Source organism: Saccoglossus kowalevskii (genome assembly GCF_978046115.1).
Source record: "Saccoglossus kowalevskii chromosome 4 unlocalized genomic scaffold, keSacKowa6.1 SUPER_4_unloc_1, whole genome shotgun sequence".
NCBI classification, from domain to species: Eukaryota; Metazoa; Hemichordata; class Enteropneusta; family Harrimaniidae; genus Saccoglossus; species Saccoglossus kowalevskii.
In genome coordinates this window covers 466,680-487,771 of record NW_028188616.1, presented here as the reverse complement: position 1 = coordinate 487,771, position 21,092 = coordinate 466,680, and the positions used below count along the sequence as shown (strand labels likewise).

At 26.9% G+C, this 21,092-nt stretch overlaps 1 protein-coding gene across 1 annotated transcript in view; it reads right to left on the bottom strand.

Annotated features, from left to right (window-relative positions):
• The window catches only part of LOC144356060 (uncharacterized), a 67,284-nt gene extending 48,346 nt beyond the window's left edge, over positions 1 to 18,938 (bottom strand). Inside the window, exons 1-8 of the mRNA XM_085496223.1 lie at positions 18,786 to 18,938; positions 18,577 to 18,609; positions 17,969 to 18,058; positions 17,176 to 17,264; positions 16,370 to 16,399; positions 14,427 to 14,466; positions 14,218 to 14,250; positions 13,611 to 13,699 (exon numbers count right to left, since the gene is read on the bottom strand). Coding sequence (XP_085352349.1) covers positions 13,611 to 13,699; positions 14,218 to 14,250; positions 14,427 to 14,466; positions 16,370 to 16,399; positions 17,176 to 17,264; positions 17,969 to 18,058; positions 18,577 to 18,609; positions 18,786 to 18,831 — 450 coding nt within the window. The 5' untranslated portion in view covers positions 18,832 to 18,938. The remainder of the gene's footprint in view (positions 1 to 13,610; positions 13,700 to 14,217; positions 14,251 to 14,426; positions 14,467 to 16,369; positions 16,400 to 17,175; positions 17,265 to 17,968; positions 18,059 to 18,576; positions 18,610 to 18,785) is intronic.
• Between the last annotated feature and the right edge of the window lie 2,154 nt (positions 18,939 to 21,092).

Sequence of the window (21,092 nt, the reverse complement as noted above, 5' to 3'; positions counted from 1 at the left end):
CTTATTAGTTGCATACATAATTAGAACACTTATTAGTTGCATCCATAATTAGAATACTTATTAGTTGCATACACAATTAGAATACTTATTAGTTGCATACATAATTAGAATACTTATTAGTTGCATACATAATTAGAATACTTATTAGTTGCATACATTATTAGAATACTTATTAGTTGCATACATAATTAGAATACTTATTAGTTGCATACATAATTAGAATACTTATTAGTAGCATACATAATTAGAATACTTATTAGTAGCATACATAATTAGAATACTTATTAGTTGCATACATAATTAGTGTAATTCTGGTTAGCTGTGGGTTATATAAATAGAATCCTTATTAGTTGCATACCCAATTAGAATACGTATTAGTTGCATACATAATTAGAATACTTATTAGTTGCATACATAATTAGAATTCTTATTAGTTGCATACATAATTAGAATACTTATTAGTTGCATAGCCAATTAGAATACTTATTAGTTGCATACATAATTAGAATACTTATTAGTTGCATACATAATTAGAATACTTATTAGTTGCATACATAATTAGAATACTTATTAGTTGCATACATAATTAGAATACTTATTAGTAGCATACATAATTAGAATACTTATTAGTAGCATACATAATTTGAATACGTATTAGTTACATACATAATTAGAATACTTATTAGTTGCATACATAATTAGAATACTTATTAGTTGCATACATAATTAGTGTAATTCTGGTTAGCTGAGGGTTATATAATTAGAATACTTATTAGTTGCATACCCAATTAGAATACTTATTAGTTGCATACATAATTAGAATACTTATTAGTTGCATACATAATTAGAATACTTATTAGTTGCATACATAATTAGAATACTTATTAGTTGCATACATAATTAGTGGAATTCTGGTTAGCTGTGGGTTATATAATTAGAACACTTATTAGTTGCATACATAATTAGACTACTTATTAGTTTCATACATAATTAGAATACTTATTAGTTGCATACATAATTAGAATACTTATTAGTTGCATACATAATTAGAATACTTATTAGTTGCATACATAATTAGAATACTTATTAGTTGCATACATATTTAGAATACTTATTAGTTGCATACATAATTAGAATACTTATTAGTTGCATACATAATTAGAATACTTATTAGTTGCATACATAATTAGAATACTTGTTAGTTGCATACATAATTAGAATACTTATTAGTTGCATACATAATTAGAATACTTATTAGTAGAATACATAATTAGAATACTTATTAGTAGCATACATAATTAGAATACTTATTAGTTACATACATAATTAGAATACTTATTAGTTGCATACATAATTAGAATACTTATTAGTTGCATACATAATTAGTGTAATTCTGGTTAGCTGAGGGTTATATAATTAGAATACTTATTAGTTGCATACCCAATTAGAATACTTATTAGTTGCATACATAATTAGAATACTTATTAGTTGCATACATAATTAGAATACTTATTAGTTGCATACATAATTAGAATACTTATTAGTTGCATACATAATTAGTGGAATTCTGGTTAGCTGTGGGTTATATAATTAGAACACTTATTAGTTGCATACATAATTAGATTACTTATTAGTTTCATACATAATTAGAATACTTATTAGTTGCATACATAATTAGAATACTTATTAGTTGCATACATAATTAGAATACTTATTAGTTGCATACATAATTAGAATACTTATTAGTTGCATACATATTTAGAATACTTATTAGTTGCATACATAATTAGAATACTTATTAGTTGCATACATAATTAGAATACTTATTAGTTGCATACATAATTAGAATACTTATTAGTTGCATTCATAATTAGAATACTTATTAGTTGCATACATAATTAGAATACTTATTAGTTGCATACATAATTAGAATACATATTAGTAGCATACTTAATTAGAATACTTATTAGTAGCATACATAATTAGAATACTTATTAGTAGCATACATAATTAGAATACTTATTAGTAGCATACATAATTAGAATACTTATTAGTTGCATACATAATTAGAATACTTATTAGTTGCATACATAATTAGAATACTTATTAGTTGCATACATAATTAGTGTAATTCTGGTTAGCTGTGGGTTATATAATTAGAATACTTATTAGTTGCATACCCAATAGAATACGTATCAGTTGCATACATAATTAGAATACTTATTAGTTGCATACATAATTAGAATACTTATTAGTTGCATACATAATTAGAATACTTATTAGTTGCATACATAATTAGAATACTTATTAGTTGCACACATAATTAGAATACTTATTAGTTGCATACATAATTACAATACTTATTAGATGCATACATAATTATAATACTTATTAGTTGCATCCATAATTAGAATTCTTATTAGTTGCATACATAATTAGAATACTTATTAGTTGCATGCATAATTAGAATACTTATTAGTTGCATACACAATTAGTGGAATTCTGGTTAGCTGTGGGTTATATAATTAGAATACTTATTAGTTGCAAAGCCAATTAGAATACTTATTAGTAGCATACATAATTAGAATACTTATTAGTAGCATACATAATTAGAATACTTATTAGTAGCATACATAATTAGAATACTTATTAGTTGCATACATAATTAGAATACTTATTAGTTGCATACATAATTAGAATACTTATTAGTTGCATACATAATTAGTGTAATTCTGGTTAGCTGTGGGTTATATAATTAGAATACTTATTAGTTGCATACCCAATAGAATACGTATCAGTTGCATACATAATTAGAATACTTATTAGTTGCATACATAATTAGAATACTTATTAGTTGCATACATAATTAGAATACTTATTAGTTGCATACATAATTAGAATACTTATTAGTTGCACACATAATTAGAATACTTATTAGTTGCATACATAATTACAATACTTATTAGATGCATACATAATTATAATACTTATTAGTTGCATCCATAATTAGAATTCTTATTAGTTGCATACATAATTAGAATACTTATTAGTTGCATGCATAATTAGAATACTTATTAGTTGCATACACAATTAGTGGAATTCTGGTTAGCTGTGGGTTATATAATTAGAATACTTATTAGTTGCAAAGCCAATTAGAATACTTATTAGTTGCATACATAATTAGAACACTTATTAGTTGCATATATAATTAGACTACTTATTAGTTTCATACATAATTAGAATACTTATTAGTTGCATACATAATTAGAATACTTATTAGTTGCATACATAATTAGAATACTTATTAGTTGCATACATAATTAGAATTCTTATTAGTTGCATACCCAATTAGAATACTTATTAGTTGCATACATAATTAGAATACTTATTAGTTGCATACATAATTAGAATACTTATTAGTTGCACACATAATTAGAATACTTATTAGTTACATACATAATTAGGGTAATTCTGGTCAGCTGAGGGTTATATAATTAGAATACTTATTAGTTGCATACCCAATTAGAATACTTATTAGTTGCATACATAATTAGAATACTTATTAGTTGCATACATAATTAGAATACTTATTAGTTGCATACATAATTAGAATACTTATTAGTTGCATACATAATTAGTGGAATTCTGGTTAGCTGTGGGTTATATAATTAGAACACTTATTAGTTGCATACATAATTAGACTACTTATTAGTTTCATACATAATTAGAATACTTATTAGTTGCATACATAATTAGAATACTTATTAGTTGCATACATAATTAGAATACTTATTAGTTGCATACATAATTAGAATACTTATTAGTTGCATACATATTTAGAATACTTATTAGTTGCATACATAATTAGAATACTTATTAGTTGCATACATAATTAGAATACTTATTAGTTGCATACATAATTAGAATACTTGTTAGTTGCATACATAATTAGAATACTTATTAGTTGCATACATAATTAGAATACTTATTAGTAGCATACATAATTAGAATACTTATTAGTAGCATACATAATTAGAATACTTATTAGTTACATACATAATTAGAATACTTATTAGTTGCATACATAATTAGAATACTTATTAGTTGCATACATAATTAGTGTAATTCTGGTTAGCTGAGGGTTATATAATTAGAATACTTATTAGTTGCATACCCAATTAGAATACTTATTAGTTGCATACATAATTAGAATACTTATTAGTTGCATACATAATTAGAATACTTATTAGTTGCATACATAATTAGAATACTTATTAGTTGCATACATAATTAGTGGAATTCTGGTTAGCTGTGGGTTATATAATTAGAACACTTATTAGTTGCATACATAATTAGAATACTTATTAGTTGCATACATAATTAGAATACTTATTAGTTGCATACATAATTACAATACTTATTAGATGCATACATAATTATAATACTTATTAGTTGCATCCATAATTAGAATTCTTATTAGTTGCATACATAATTAGAATACTTATTAGTTGCATGCATAATTAGAATACTTATTAGTTGCATACACAATTAGTGGAATTCTGGTTAGCTGTGGGTTATATAATTAGAATACTTATTAGTTGCAAAGCCAATTAGAATACTTATTAGTTGCATACATAATTAGAACACTTATTAGTTGCATATATAATTAGACTACTTATTAGTTTCATACATAATTAGAATACTTATTAGTTGCATACATAATTAGAATACTTATTAGTTGCATACATAATTAGAATACTTATTAGTTGCATACATAATTAGAATTCTTATTAGTTGCATACCCAATTAGAATACTTATTAGTTGCATACATAATTAGAATACTTATTAGTTGCATACATAATTAGAATACTTATTAGTTGCACACATAATTAGAATACTTATTAGTTACATACATAATTAGGGTAATTCTGGTCAGCTGAGGGTTATATAATTAGAATACTTATTAGTTGCATACCCAATTAGAATACTTATTAGTTGCATACATAATTAGAATACTTATTAGTTGCATACATAATTAGAATACTTATTAGTTGCATACATAATTAGAATACTTATTAGTTGCATACATAATTAGTGGAATTCTGGTTAGCTGTGGGTTATATAATTAGAACACTTATTAGTTGCATACATAATTAGACTACTTATTAGTTTCATACATAATTAGAATACTTATTAGTTGCATACATAATTAGAATACTTATTAGTTGCATACATAATTAGAATACTTATTAGTTGCATACATAATTAGAATACTTATTAGTTGCATACATATTTAGAATACTTATTAGTTGCATACATAATTAGAATACTTATTAGTTGCATACATAATTAGAATACTTATTAGTTGCATACATAATTAGAATACTTGTTAGTTGCATACATAATTAGAATACTTATTAGTTGCATACATAATTAGAATACTTATTAGTAGCATACATAATTAGAATACTTATTAGTAGCATACATAATTAGAATACTTATTAGTTACATACATAATTAGAATACTTATTAGTTGCATACATAATTAGAATACTTATTAGTTGCATACATAATTAGTGTAATTCTGGTTAGCTGAGGGTTATATAATTAGAATACTTATTAGTTGCATACCCAATTAGAATACTTATTAGTTGCATACATAATTAGAATACTTATTAGTTGCATACATAATTAGAATACTTATTAGTTGCATACATAATTAGAATACTTATTAGTTGCATACATAATTAGTGGAATTCTGGTTAGCTGTGGGTTATATAATTAGAACACTTATTAGTTGCATACATAATTAGACTACTTATTAGTTTCATACATAATTAGAATACTTATTAGTTGCATACATAATTAGAATACTTATTAGTTGCATACATAATTAGAATACTTATTAGTTGCATACATAATTAGAATACTTATTAGTTGCATACATATTTAGAATACTTATTAGTTGCATACATAATTAGAATACTTATTAGTTGCATACATAATTAGAATACTTATTAGTTGCATACATAATTAGAATACTTATTAGTTGCATTCATAATTAGAATACTTATTAGTTGCATACATAATTAGAATACTTATTAGTTGCATACATAATTAGAATACATATTAGTAGCATACTTAATTAGAATACTTATTAGTAGCATACATAATTAGAATACTTATTAGTAGCATACATAATTAGAATACTTATTAGTAGCATACATAATTAGAATACTTATTAGTTGCATACATAATTAGAATACTTATTAGTTGCATACATAATTAGAATACTTATTAGTTGCATACATAATTAGTGTAATTCTGGTTAGCTGTGGGTTATATAATTAGAATACTTATTAGTTGCATACCCAATAGAATACGTATCAGTTGCATACATAATTAGAATACTTATTAGTTGCATACATAATTAGAATACTTATTAGTTGCATACATAATTAGAATACTTATTAGTTGCATACATAATTAGAATACTTATTAGTTGCACACATAATTAGAATACTTATTAGTTGCATACATAATTACAATACTTATTAGATGCATACATAATTATAATACTTATTAGTTGCATCCATAATTAGAATTCTTATTAGTTGCATACATAATTAGAATACTTATTAGTTGCATGCATAATTAGAATACTTATTAGTTGCATACACAATTAGTGGAATTCTGGTTAGCTGTTGGTTATATAATTAGAATACTTATTAGTTGCAAAGCCAATTAGAATACTTATTAGTTGCATACATAATTAGAACACTTATTAGTTGCATATATAATTAGACTACTTATTAGTTTCATACATAATTAGAATACTTATTAGTTGCATACATAATTAGAATACTTATTAGTTGCATACATAATTAGAATACTTATTAGTTGCATACATAATTAGAATTCTTATTAGTTGCATACCCAATTAGAATACTTATTAGTTGCATACATAATTAGAATACTTATTAGTTGCATACATAATTAGAATACTTATTAGTTGCACACATAATTAGAATACTTATTAGTTACATACATAATTAGGGTAATTCTGGTCAGCTGTGGGTTATATAATTAGAATACTTATTAGTTACATACATAATTAGAACACTTATTAGTTGCATCCATAATTAGAATACTTATTAGTTGCATACACAATTAGAATACTTATTAGTTGCATACATAATTAGAATACTTATTAGTTGCATACATAATTAGAATACTTATTAGTTGCATACATAATTACAATACTTATTAGATGCATACATAATTAGAATACTTATTAGTTGCATCCATAATTAGAATTCTTATTAGTTGCATACATAATTAGAATACTTATTAGTTGCATGCATAATTAGAATACTTATTAGTTGCATACACAATTAGTGGAATTCTGGTTAGCTGTGGGTTATATAATTAGAATACTTATTAGTTGCAAAGCCAATTAGAATACTTATTAGTTGCATACATAATTAGAACACTTATTAGTTGCATACATAATTAGACTACCTATTAGTTTCATACATAATTAGAATACTTATTAGTTGCATACATAATTAGAATACTTATTAGTAGCATACATAATTAGAATACTTATTAGTAGCATACATAATTAGAATACTTATTAGTTGCATACATAATTAGAATACTTATTAGTTGCATACATAATTAGAATACTTATTAGTTGCATACATAATTAGTGTAATTCTGGTTAGCTGTGGGTTATATAAATAGAATACTTATTAGTTGCATACCCAATTAGAATACGTATAAGTTGCATACATAATTAGAATACTTATTAGTTGCATACATAATTAGAATTCTTATTAGTTGCATACATAATTAGAATACTTATTAGTTGCATAGCCAATTAGAATACTTATTAGTTGCATACATAATTAGAATACTTATTAGTTGCATACATAATTAGAATACTTATTAGTTGCATACATAATTAGAATACTTATTAGTTGCATACATAATTAGAATACTTATTAGTAGCATACATAATTAGAATACTTATTAGTAGCATACATAATTAGAATACTTATTAGTTGCATACATAGTTAGAATACTTATTAGTTGCATACATAATTAGAATACTTATTAGTTGCATACATAATTAGAATACTTATTAGTTGCATACATAATTAGAATACTTATTAGTTGCATACATAATTAGAATACTTATTAGTTGCATACATAATTAGAATACTTATTAGTTGCATACATAATTAGAATTCTTATTAGTTGCATACCCAATTAGAATACTTATTAGTTGCATACATAGTTAGAATACTTATTAGTTGCATACATAATTAGAATACTTATTAGTAGCATACATAATTAGAATACTTATTAGTTGCACACATAATTAGAATACTTATTAGTTACATACATAATTAGTGTAATTCTGGTTAGCTGTGGGTTATATAAATAGAATACTTATTAGTTGCATACCCAATTAGAATACGTATAAGTTGCATACATAATTAGAATACTTATTAGTTGCATACATAATTAGAATTCTTATTAGTTGCATACATAATTAGAATACTTATTAGTTGCATAGCCAATTAGAATACTTATTAGTTGCATACATAATTAGAATACTTATTAGTTGCATACATAATTAGAATACTTATTAGTTGCATACATAATTAGAATACTTGTTAGTTGCATACATAATTAGAATACTTATTAGTTGCATACATAATTAGAATACTTATTAGTAGCATACATAATTAGAATACTTATTAGTAGCATACATAATTAGAATACTTATTAGTTACATACATAATTAGAATACTTATTAGTTGCATACATAATTAGAATACTTATTAGTTGCATACATAATTAGTGTAATTCTGGTTAGCTGAGGGTTATATAATTAGAATACTTATTAGTTGCATACCCAATTAGAATACTTATTAGTTGCATACATAATTAGAATACTTATTAGTTGCATACATAATTAGAATACTTATTAGTTGCATACATAATTAGAATACTTATTAGTTGCATACATAATTAGTGGAATTCTGGTTAGCTGTGGGTTATATAATTAGAACACTTATTAGTTGCATACATAATTAGACTACTTATTAGTTTCATACATAATTAGAATACTTATTAGTTGCATACATAATTAGAATACTTATTAGTTGCATACATAATTAGAATACTTATTAGTTGCATACATAATTAGAATACTTATTAGTTGCATACATATTTAGAATACTTATTAGTTGCATACATAATTAGAATACTTATTAGTTGCATACATAATTAGAATACTTATTAGTTGCATACATAATTAGAATACTTATTAGTTGCATTCATAATTAGAATACTTATTAGTTGCATACATAATTAGAATACTTATTAGTTGCATACATAATTAGAATACATATTAGTAGCATACTTAATTAGAATACTTATTAGTAGCATACATAATTAGAATACTTATTAGTAGCATACATAATTAGAATACTTATTAGTAGCATACATAATTAGAATACTTATTAGTTGCATACATAATTAGAATACTTATTAGTTGCATACATAATTAGAATACTTATTAGTTGCATACATAATTAGTGTAATTCTGGTTAGCTGTGGGTTATATAATTAGAATACTTATTAGTTGCATACCCAATAGAATACGTATCAGTTGCATACATAATTAGAATACTTATTTGTTGCATACATAATTAGAATACTTATTAGTTGCGTACATAATTAGAATACTTATTAGTTGCATACATAATTAGAATACTTATTAGTTGCACACATAATTAGAATACTTATTAGTTGCATACATAATTACAATACTTATTAGATGCATACATAATTATAATACTTATTAGTTGCATCCATAATTAGAATTCTTATTAGTTGCATACATAATTAGAATACTTATTAGTTGCATGCATAATTAGAATACTTATTAGTTGCATACACAATTAGTGGAATTCTGGTTAGCTGTTGGTTATATAATTAGAATACTTATTAGTTGCAAAGCCAATTAGAATACTTATTAGTTGCATACATAATTAGAACACTTATTAGTTGCATATATAATTAGACTACTTATTAGTTTCATACATAATTAGAATACTTATTAGTTGCATACATAATTAGAATACTTATTAGTTGCATACATAATTAGAATACTTATTAGTTGCATACATAATTAGAATTCTTATTAGTTGCATACCCAATTAGAATACTTATTAGTTGCATACATAATTAGAATACTTATTAGTTGCATACATAATTAGAATACTTATTAGTTGCACACATAATTAGAATACTTATTAGTTACATACATAATTAGGGTAATTCTGGTCAGCTGTGGGTTATATAATTAGAATACTTATTAGTTACATACATAATTAGAACACTTATTAGTTGCATCCATAATTAGAATACTTATTAGTTGCATACACAATTAGAATACTTATTAGTTGCATACATAATTAGAATACTTATTAGTTGCATACATAATTAGAATACTTATTAGTTGCATACATAATTACAATACTTATTAGATGCATACATAATTAGAATACTTATTAGTTGCATCCATAATTAGAATTCTTATTAGTTGCATACATAATTAGAATACTTATTAGTTGCATGCATAATTAGAATACTTATTAGTTGCATACACAATTAGTGGAATTCTGGTTAGCTGTGGGTTATATAATTAGAATACTTATTAGTTGCAAAGCCAATTAGAATACTTATTAGTTGCATACATAATTAGAACACTTATTAGTTGCATACATAATTAGACTACCTATTAGTTTCATACATAATTAGAATACTTATTAGTTGCATACATAATTAGAATACTTATTAGTAGCATACATAATTAGAATACTTATTAGTAGCATACATAATTAGAATACTTATTAGTTGCATACATAATTAGAATACTTATTAGTTGCATACATAATTAGAATACTTATTAGTTGCATACATAATTAGTGTAATTCTGGTTAGCTGTGGGTTATATAAATAGAATACTTATTAGTTGCATACCCAATTAGAATACGTATAAGTTGCATACATAATTAGAATACTTATTAGTTGCATACATAATTAGAATTCTTATTAGTTGCATACATAATTAGAATACTTATTAGTTGCATAGCCAATTAGAATACTTATTAGTTGCATACATAATTAGAATACTTATTAGTTGCATACATAATTAGAATACTTATTAGTTGCATACATAATTAGAATACTTATTAGTTGCATACATAATTAGAATACTTATTAGTAGCATACATAATTAGAATACTTATTAGTAGCATACATAATTAGAATACTTATTAGTTGCATACATAGTTAGAATACTTATTAGTTGCATACATAATTAGAATACTTATTAGTTGCATACATAATTAGAATACTTATTAGTTGCATACATAATTAGAATACTTATTAGTTGCATACATAATTAGAATACTTATTAGTTGCATACATAATTAGAATACTTATTAGTTGCATACATAATTAGAATTCTTATTAGTTGCATACCCAATTAGAATACTTATTAGTTGCATACATAGTTAGAATACTTATTAGTTGCATACATAATTAGAATACTTATTAGTAGCATACATAATTAGAATACTTATTAGTTGCACACATAATTAGAATACTTATTAGTTACATACATAATTAGTGTAATTCTGGTTAGCTGTGGGTTATATAATTAGAATACTTATTAGTTGCATACATAATTAGAACACTTATTAGTTGCATCCATAATTAGAATACTTATTAGTTGCATACACAATTAGAATACTCATTAGTTGCATACATAATTAGAATACTTATTAGTTGCATACATAATTAGTGGAATTCTGGTTAGCTGTGGGTTATATAATTAGAACACTTATTAGTTGCATACATAATTAGACTACTTATTAGTTTCATACATAATTAGAATACTTATTAGTTGCATACATAATTAGAATACTTATTAGTTGCATACATAATTAGAATACTTATTAGTTGCACACATAATTAGAATACTTATTAGTTGCATACATAATTAGAATACTTATTAGTTGCATACATATTTAGAATACTTATTAGTTGCATACATAATTAGAATACTTATTAGTTGCATACATAATTAGAATACTTATTAGTTGCATACATAATTAGAATACTTATTAGTTGCATTCATAATAAGAATACTTATTAGTTGCATTCATAATTAGAATACTTATTAGTTGCATACATAATTAGAATACTTATTAGTAGCATACTTAATTAGAATACTTATTAGTAGCATACATAATTAGAATACTTATTAGTAGCATACATAATTAGAATACTTATTAGTAGCATACATAATTAGAATACTTATTAGTTGCATACATAATTAGAATACTTATTAGTTGCATACATAATTAGAATACTTATTAGTTGCATACATAATTAGTGTAATTCTGGTTAGGTGTGGGTTATATAATTAGAATACTTATTAGTTGCATACCCAATAGAATACGTATCAGTTGCATACATAATTAGAATACTTATTAGTTGCATACATAATTAGAATACTTATTAGTTGCATACACAATTAGTGGAATTCTGGTTAGCTGTGGGTTATATAATTAGAATACTTATTAGTTGCAAAGCCAATTAGAATACTTATTAGTTGCATACATAATTAGAATACTTATTAGTTGCATACATAATTAGAATACATATTAGTAGCATACTTAATTAGAATACTTATTAGTAGCATACATAATTAGAATACTTATTAGTAGCATACATAATTAGAATACTTATTAGTAGCATACATAATTAGAATACTTATTAGTTGCATACATAATTAGAATACTTATTAGTTGCATACATAATTAGAATACTTATTAGTTGCATACATAATTAGTGTAATTCTGGTTAGCTGTGGGTTATATAAATAGAATACTTATTAGTTGCATACCCAATTAGAATACGTATTAGTTGCATACATAATTAGAATACTTATTAGTTGCATACATAATTAGAATTCTTATTAGTTGCATACATAATTAGAATACTTATTAGTTGCATACATAATTAGAATACTTATTAGTTGCACACATAATTAGAATACTTATTAGTTGCATACATAATTACAATACTTATTAGATGCATACATAATTATAATACTTATTAGTTGCATCCATAATTAGAATTCTTATTAGTTGCATACCTAATTACTAACAAGTATTCTAATTATGTATGCAACTAACAAGTATTCTAATTATGTATGCAACTAACAAGTATTCTAATTATGTATGCAACTAACAAGTATTCTAATTATGTATGCAACTAACAAGTATTCTAATTATGTATGCAACTAACAAGTATTCTAATTATGTATGCGACTAACAAGTATTCTAATTATGTATGCTACTAACAAGTATTCTAATTATGTATGCAACTAACAAGTATTCTAATTATGTATGCAACTAACAAGTATTCTAATTATGTATGCAACTAACAAGTATTCTAATTATGTATGCAACTAACAAGTATTCTAATTATGTATGCAACTAACAAGTATTCTAATTACCTTCTTCTTCTTTTTCTTCGGTCGTTGATACGGAAAATTTGGGCAGCCGCTCTTCAAATGATGATGTCGATACTTCCCGGTTCGATGTCCTGTCAATAAAAAATGTGGTATGTTTCAAAACTTGCATGGAGGCTTGCACTGCCTTGCCCGAGTATATAGCATAATCCGAATCTTTAAATGATAGTTATAGTTTTATATATAGTTGATTATTATTACAACTGTTTCTAAGCTGTTGTGTTGTATTGTATGTTCCAAATACAACAAAGCATTCAAACTATCATTAATATTTGTATATTGTTTGTATAGGTTTTTTAAAGAGTTTTTGCAAGAGCAACAGACACCTACTTTATTAGGTGGTACAGATGCCATTCGTGGTTAGCCACTCATTGTGATACTTTTACAGTGTTCATTGTTGTTCATTTTTTCAATCATTCTATGGTCTAATTTATTTTAATTTTTTTGACAATGGATTAACAAAGATTATGTAATCAATTTTAAAATCAGGTAAATGAGTGAGGCTATTTTACATGATAATCATACCAGTTATACATGTACTACTATTATGCAAGTTTTAATTATGTATTATTGAATAGTCATAATATCTTACCTTTGCCGTCACATCCTATGTTCGGGCATGGTCCTGAAATTTAACAAAACAATCAAGAAGAGTTATATGTGCACAGTTTTTATAAATTATTTGGGCCATGCACCAAATTAATTCAGTTCAAGTGTGATTACATCACCCTATCATACGTTTATTTCTTTGCAATTGCTATACAGTTTACAACAGACAAGTGTGATTATATAAAATCGTACCTGGCTGAATGCGCTGGTTCAAAATCGGCAATGGAGAATCCTGCATAATATGAATAGAAAATAACGATTATTTAATGCTTATGTGAATGGATTAACATGGATCATTAAAAATAATTATCTACTATGTTTCATTAGAAAATTTGTTGTTCAACTGTTGAGGTGTCTTTGGATGTCCAGAAACTGTACAGTATGTTACAAATAAAGCATTCAAACTATCATTCAGTGGATAATGGTTGTATAATGTTTGTATAGTTTTTTTAAAAAGTTTTTTGCAAGAGCAAGAAGAACCTACTTTATTATCTGTATTTTTGAACTTATAGTAATAAAACCATTGATCTGCACAAGACTATGACTAACGATAAGTCTGCCACTTATTTAGTTGGGCATACATCATGGTAGGCGTATTATGTGCGCAAAATATTTCATATATAAGGCTATGTGGGACATGCTCAAACTTGGCGAAGAACACAAGTTTTTATTTCTTTTGCAATCACTTCATTTTCATCATTTGGTTTTTTAAGCAAATTGGATTAAACCATGTGAACACACTGAATTTCAAAACATTTCATTAATCACTATTATAGCATTGAGACGTACCTTGACAGGAGCAGGAGGAGACCGAGGACAAGAAGGAGAAGCAAAACACAAAGGAGAAACACGAGAAGAAAAACCACCAAGACGACGACGATGAGGAACAGCAGGAAGAAAAACCAGAGAGACAGCAGGAAAATGGTGGTGATGATGAATGATATGGAAATGATAATGATAATGATGATGATGATGATGATGATAATAATGATGATGATGATGATGATGATGATAATAATGATGATGATGATGATGATGATGATGATCGGCGACATCATCATCAACAACACCATCATCATCAACACCACCAGCCTCATCATGACCATCCTCAACATCAACAGCACGAAGAGGAACAGGAGCAAGAGGGAGTGGAGATGGATGAAATAAAATTTATCACTACGAATTTCACACTACACTATTTTATTCAGATATCAGAGCATGTCAGAGATATACCCCCAGAACAGGGTTCATTCAAATAAAATTGTTCGATGTTTCTACCAAGGTTGAATTAAATTCGTTCACACACATCTGAGATGAAAACAGAAATGCTTGATTTTGATAAATGTTTACCATTAAAATGGAAGTCGTTTGACCATATAGAATAGACTCATTAAATTGATACATACATGTATGCATATATGTAGCATGATGTATATATAAAGCTTTAACATAAAGGTCTCATACTACTAATTAGAACTTGAAAAACTACTGAGAAAAAAGTTTCAAAGATCAAAATATTGTTTTAATTTCCTGAAACCACATGTATGTAATATAATTCTGGAAAGTAAAACACATGTTGGCCAGCTTAAGCCCCTACAGAATGAACGTAAACAAAACACACCAATTTGTCAGTTATATAAACAAAACACACCAATTTGTCAGTCTTTATACCTTCAATATTCTCAGAAACGCAGCAAGTTTGGAAGAGTCTAATCGGAAAAGCTGCACACCTGACGTACTTGAAGTACGCCTTCATACATCGCATTTCAAATAAAACGCGCTGAAAGGAAACCCATTGACTGAACTCTGATAATCTAATTGGTGGCATGAGACCTAAACAGCATTTATTGAAACAAAATGGCTACCAGTCGGCCATTTTGAATTTGATCTCAAATGATGTGCATCAAAGTTTCATATTATCCAATGCACCAAGTAGAATAAAAAACCTTCTATACATAAGATAAGGTTCCGGAATGGTAGGAATGCCTGATTTTGATGTACGTTAGCATAAAAATGATTGCTATTTGGCCATTTTGAATTGAGATTGAGAGTGATCAGTTAAGGCACGTCAATATATCGAAAACTCTTGGCATAATTTACTAGTAAGTTGGGAGAAATACAAGAAACTAACTTACATAGTGACACCAAGAACACGTTCCATCGAACTGCAAAAAAGAAAATCAAACTAAATACAACTATTATAACGTTTGCCATCGGGAATCTAGATTAAACAACAAAAAATAACAATGCATTCACCATCTTGTATTATTATTTTGCATAACAAGTATTCTAATTATGTATGCAACTAACAAGTATTCTAATTATGTATGCCACTAACAAGTATTCTAATTATGTATTCCACTAACAAGTATTCTAATTATGTATGCCACTAACAAGTATTCTAATTATGTATTCCACTAACAAGTATTCTAATTATGTATTCCACTAACAAGTATTCTAATTATGTATGCCACTAACAAGTATTCTAATTATGTATGCCACTAACAAGTATTCTAATTATGTATGCCACTAACAAGTATTCTAATTATGTATGCAACTAACAAGTATTCTAATTATGTATGCAACTAACAAGTATTCTAATTGGGTATGCAACTAATAATTATTCTAATTATGTATGCAACTAACAAGTATTCTAATTATGTATGCTACTAACAAGTATTCTAATTATGTATGCCACTAACAAGTATTCTAATTATGTATTCAACTAACAAGTATTCTAATTATGTATGCAACTAACAAGTATTCTAATTATGTATGCTACTAACAAGTATTCTAATTATGTATGCAACTAACAAGTATTCTAATTATGTATGCTACTAACAAGTATTCTAATTATGTATGCAACTAACAAGTATTCTAATTATGTATGCAACTAACAAGTATTCTAATTATGTATGCAACTAACAAGTATTCTAATTACCTTCTTCTTCTTTTTCTTCGGTCGTTGATACGGAAAATTTGGGCAGCCGCTCTTCGAATGATGATGTCGATACTTCCCGGTTCGATGTCCTGTCAATAAAAAATGTGGTATGTTTCAAAACTTGCATGGAGGCTTGCACTGCCTTGCCCGAGTATATAGCATAATCTGAATCTTTAAATGATAGTTATAGTTTTATATATAGTTGATTATTATTACAACTCTTTCTAAGCTGTTGTGTTGTATTGTATGTTCCAAATACAACAAAGCATTCAAACTATTATTGCGAATTTGTTTGTGAATTTGCGATATTACCAAATGGGAATGAATTACATTTTAACATGCCAGAAAAAATAGGGCAAATTCAATACATACCAAATCAATGTCAACATTTTAAAATGCCAAACAAAATATGACAGCTTCAATACATACCAAATCAATGTTAATTTTTTTGAGAATTTGAGATATTACCAAATGTGAATGCATTATATTTTAACACGCCAGACAAAATAGGGCAAATTTAATACATACCAAATCAATGTCAACATAGTTCGCTCATAAAAGACTCACAGATTCTAATTCAATGTACAAAATAAACTGAAACATTCTAATTTTGAAATTTTTTCACCATGTCAGACGATCGTTCTATGAAATAAGGACAATTTTGGACACGCATCAAAGTGAAGTCAATGGATAATTAGCATATCTAACAATAGAGTTTCCTAACCATTCTTCTCGTAACCGTTAGCTGAACAAATTACAATGACATTACTACTATACTTCTATACTACTATACCTTCTTCTTCTTTTTCTTCGGTCGTTGATACGGAAAATTTGGGCAGCACTCTCTTCGAATGATGATGTCGATACTTCCCGGTTCGATGTCCTGTCAATAAAAAATGTGGTATGTTTCAAAACTTGCATGGAGGCTTGCACTGCCTTGCCCGAGTATATAGCATAATCTGAATCTTTAAATGATAGTTATAGTTTTATATATAGTTGATTATTATTACAACTGTTTCTAAGCTGTTGTGTTGTATTGTATGTTCCAAATACAACAAAGCATTCAAACTATTATTAATATTTGTATATTGTTTGTATAGGTTTTTTAAAGAGTTTTTGCAAGAGCAACAGAAACCTACTTTATTAGGTGGTACAGATGCCATTCGTGGTTAGCCACCCATTGTGATACTTTTACAGTGTTCATTGTTGTTCATTTTTTCAATCATTCTATGGTCTAATTTATTTTAATTTTTTTGACAATGGATTAACAAAGATTATGTAATCAATTTTAAAATCAGGTAAATGAGTGAGGCTATTTTACATGATAATCATACCAGTTATACATGTACTACTATTATGCAAGTTTTAATTATGTATTATTGAATAGTCATAATATCTTACCTTTGCCGTCACATCCTATGTTCGGGCATGGTCCTGAAATTTAACAAAACAATCAAGAAGAGTTATATGTGCACAGTTTTTATAAATTATTTGGGCCATGCACCAAATTAATTCAGTTCAAGTGTGATTACATCACCCTATCATACGTTTATTTCTTTGCAATTGCTATACAGTTTACAACAGACAAGTGTGATTATATAAAATCGTACCTGGCTGAATGCGCTGGTTCAAAATCGGCAATGGAGAATCCTGCATAATATGAATAGAAAATAACGATTATTTAATGCTTATGTGAATGGATTAACATGGATCATTAAAAATAATTATCTACTATGTTTCATTAGAAAATTTGTTGTTCAACTGTTGAGGTGTCTTTGGATGTCCAGAAACTGTACAGTATGTTACAAATAAAGCATTCAAACTATCATTCAGTGGATAATGGTTGTATATTGTTTGTATAGGTTTTTTAAAAAGTTTTTTGCAAGAGCAAGAAGAACCTACTTTATTATCTGTATTTTTGAACTTATAGTAATAAAACCATTGATCTGCACAAGACTATGACTAACGATAAGTCTGCCACTTATTTAGTTGGGCATACATCATGGTAGGCGTATTATGTGCGCAAAATATTTCATATATAAGGCTATGTGGGACAACAGTGACACTCAATGTTTGTAACTGTCGCCTGGCACAAAAAAAATATTTAGAAAAAAAAAAGATCAATCGAAGAAATTTCATAGAAAGAACAACAAACAATTAGCATGAATATAAACCACATTAGGGTATACTGAATTGCAGGAAAGTATTTGTGGCTTCTAACATTTCTGTATTTGTTAAAGCAACTAGCATTTCAGTTCACAGAAATAGTATTTTTACGTTGCTAATGTCAAACATATACACATTGAGGGGGCCATCTGGTTACCACATCACTCACAATTAAAGATGGGGGTGTCGTCAACTGTGCATGCATCAGATGGCCATAGCGTGTCATTGTTTACAAACATGTGTCTACCCATGAGCCTTTGCGTTATTAGCATGGGTTATCGTCGCTAAGGACTCAATTCCCACTCACACACAGGTGACGATCCTCTCGCTTTAAAGATAGACGAGAATTGAAATTTTTTCATTCTTTAATAAAAGTGAATTAATTAGCACACCTAAATCAAAGTTTACCTAATCAATCTAACAATCATGCATTCAAAATGCCGATATGTTCAATCATGGCAACATGACAGCGCCGCAATTGCAGGAGATACGGGTCACGTGGTTACAAACTCATCGCAACAATGGCGGAGTCTGAAGTACCGCTAAGTAATGAGTAATGTTTTTTCTATCCAATTACGCAACTGTATGTTTTTTAGTAGAAGACAATTTGTTTTCATCAGCTTGGTGCAAGGTTGGTTAGGGATGTGGGAAACATTGGTGGGAAAGGAGGAAAATCATCGTCAGTTCTTGGGGATAGTGGCTAGGTCTGAGAATTGAACTAACTGATCGGGTCTCTTCAGTTTACAGACATTTCGAGAACACAGTAAATTGAATTATTTTTTTTTAATTTATTATACAGGATTGTGTATTCCTATTGCACAAGCTTATTCGCGACACGAAAATTGAATTAAAAGTTATGAAAAAAAATGTGTACTTGTTTTTCTGTAACTTGATATGTGCAAGGACATGTATACCAGTTCTGTCAAAGTGTAGAATACACTTTATATCAACCCACACGTTTTCCTTTGGCAACGGATTATCAGAAGCCCAGCGGTTAATATAAATCCAATGAATTTTGTTGTTATAGAGTGTTTTTTTTGTAACAAGAATAAAATATGTTACAACCCTGTCAGGGATTGTTCGTTAGAAACTTGGGATGGCCACTGTCCCACCCAGAATGATCTACCCCTTATCATGTAAGAATACATTGTAGAAATAAAACCATTCAGAAACTCTGGTACTGTATTACATGTAGTAGTGCATTACAATCAATTAATTTTTTGGTATAAACTGGATTCTACAATAAAGTAAATAAACATCTGCAAATGTGTACCCTAGTATTTTTCTGTTAGCTCACCACAATAGGCCACAATAGATCTGAATGATGCACAGCTGTAAGAATGAAATAAATTCTGAGAGTGTGGTGTAATTTGAAAATGACAGGCTGAAGGTCAAAATTTCTGCTCATGCATTTTATGCAGGACACTTTTACTGTTGCATTTCTGTTTTGAGCACCACTTCTCAAACAATGCATGTCTCTTGATAGTCTGTCCTTTTTCAATCTCTTATAGTAAATTAACTCCCATTAGTGTACCTAATGTGGCAAATTATTCAAGGCAAAGAACAAGCGAATTAGCGGCGAAAGAAAATAAAAAAGATAGTTTTATTCTGTAGAGTCTAAAATAACATTTCTGTTTTGAGCACCACTTCTCAAACAATGCATGTCTCTTGATAGTCTGTCCTTTTTCAATCTCTTATAGTAAATTAACTCCCATTAGTGTACCTAATGTGGCAAATTATTCAAGGTAAAG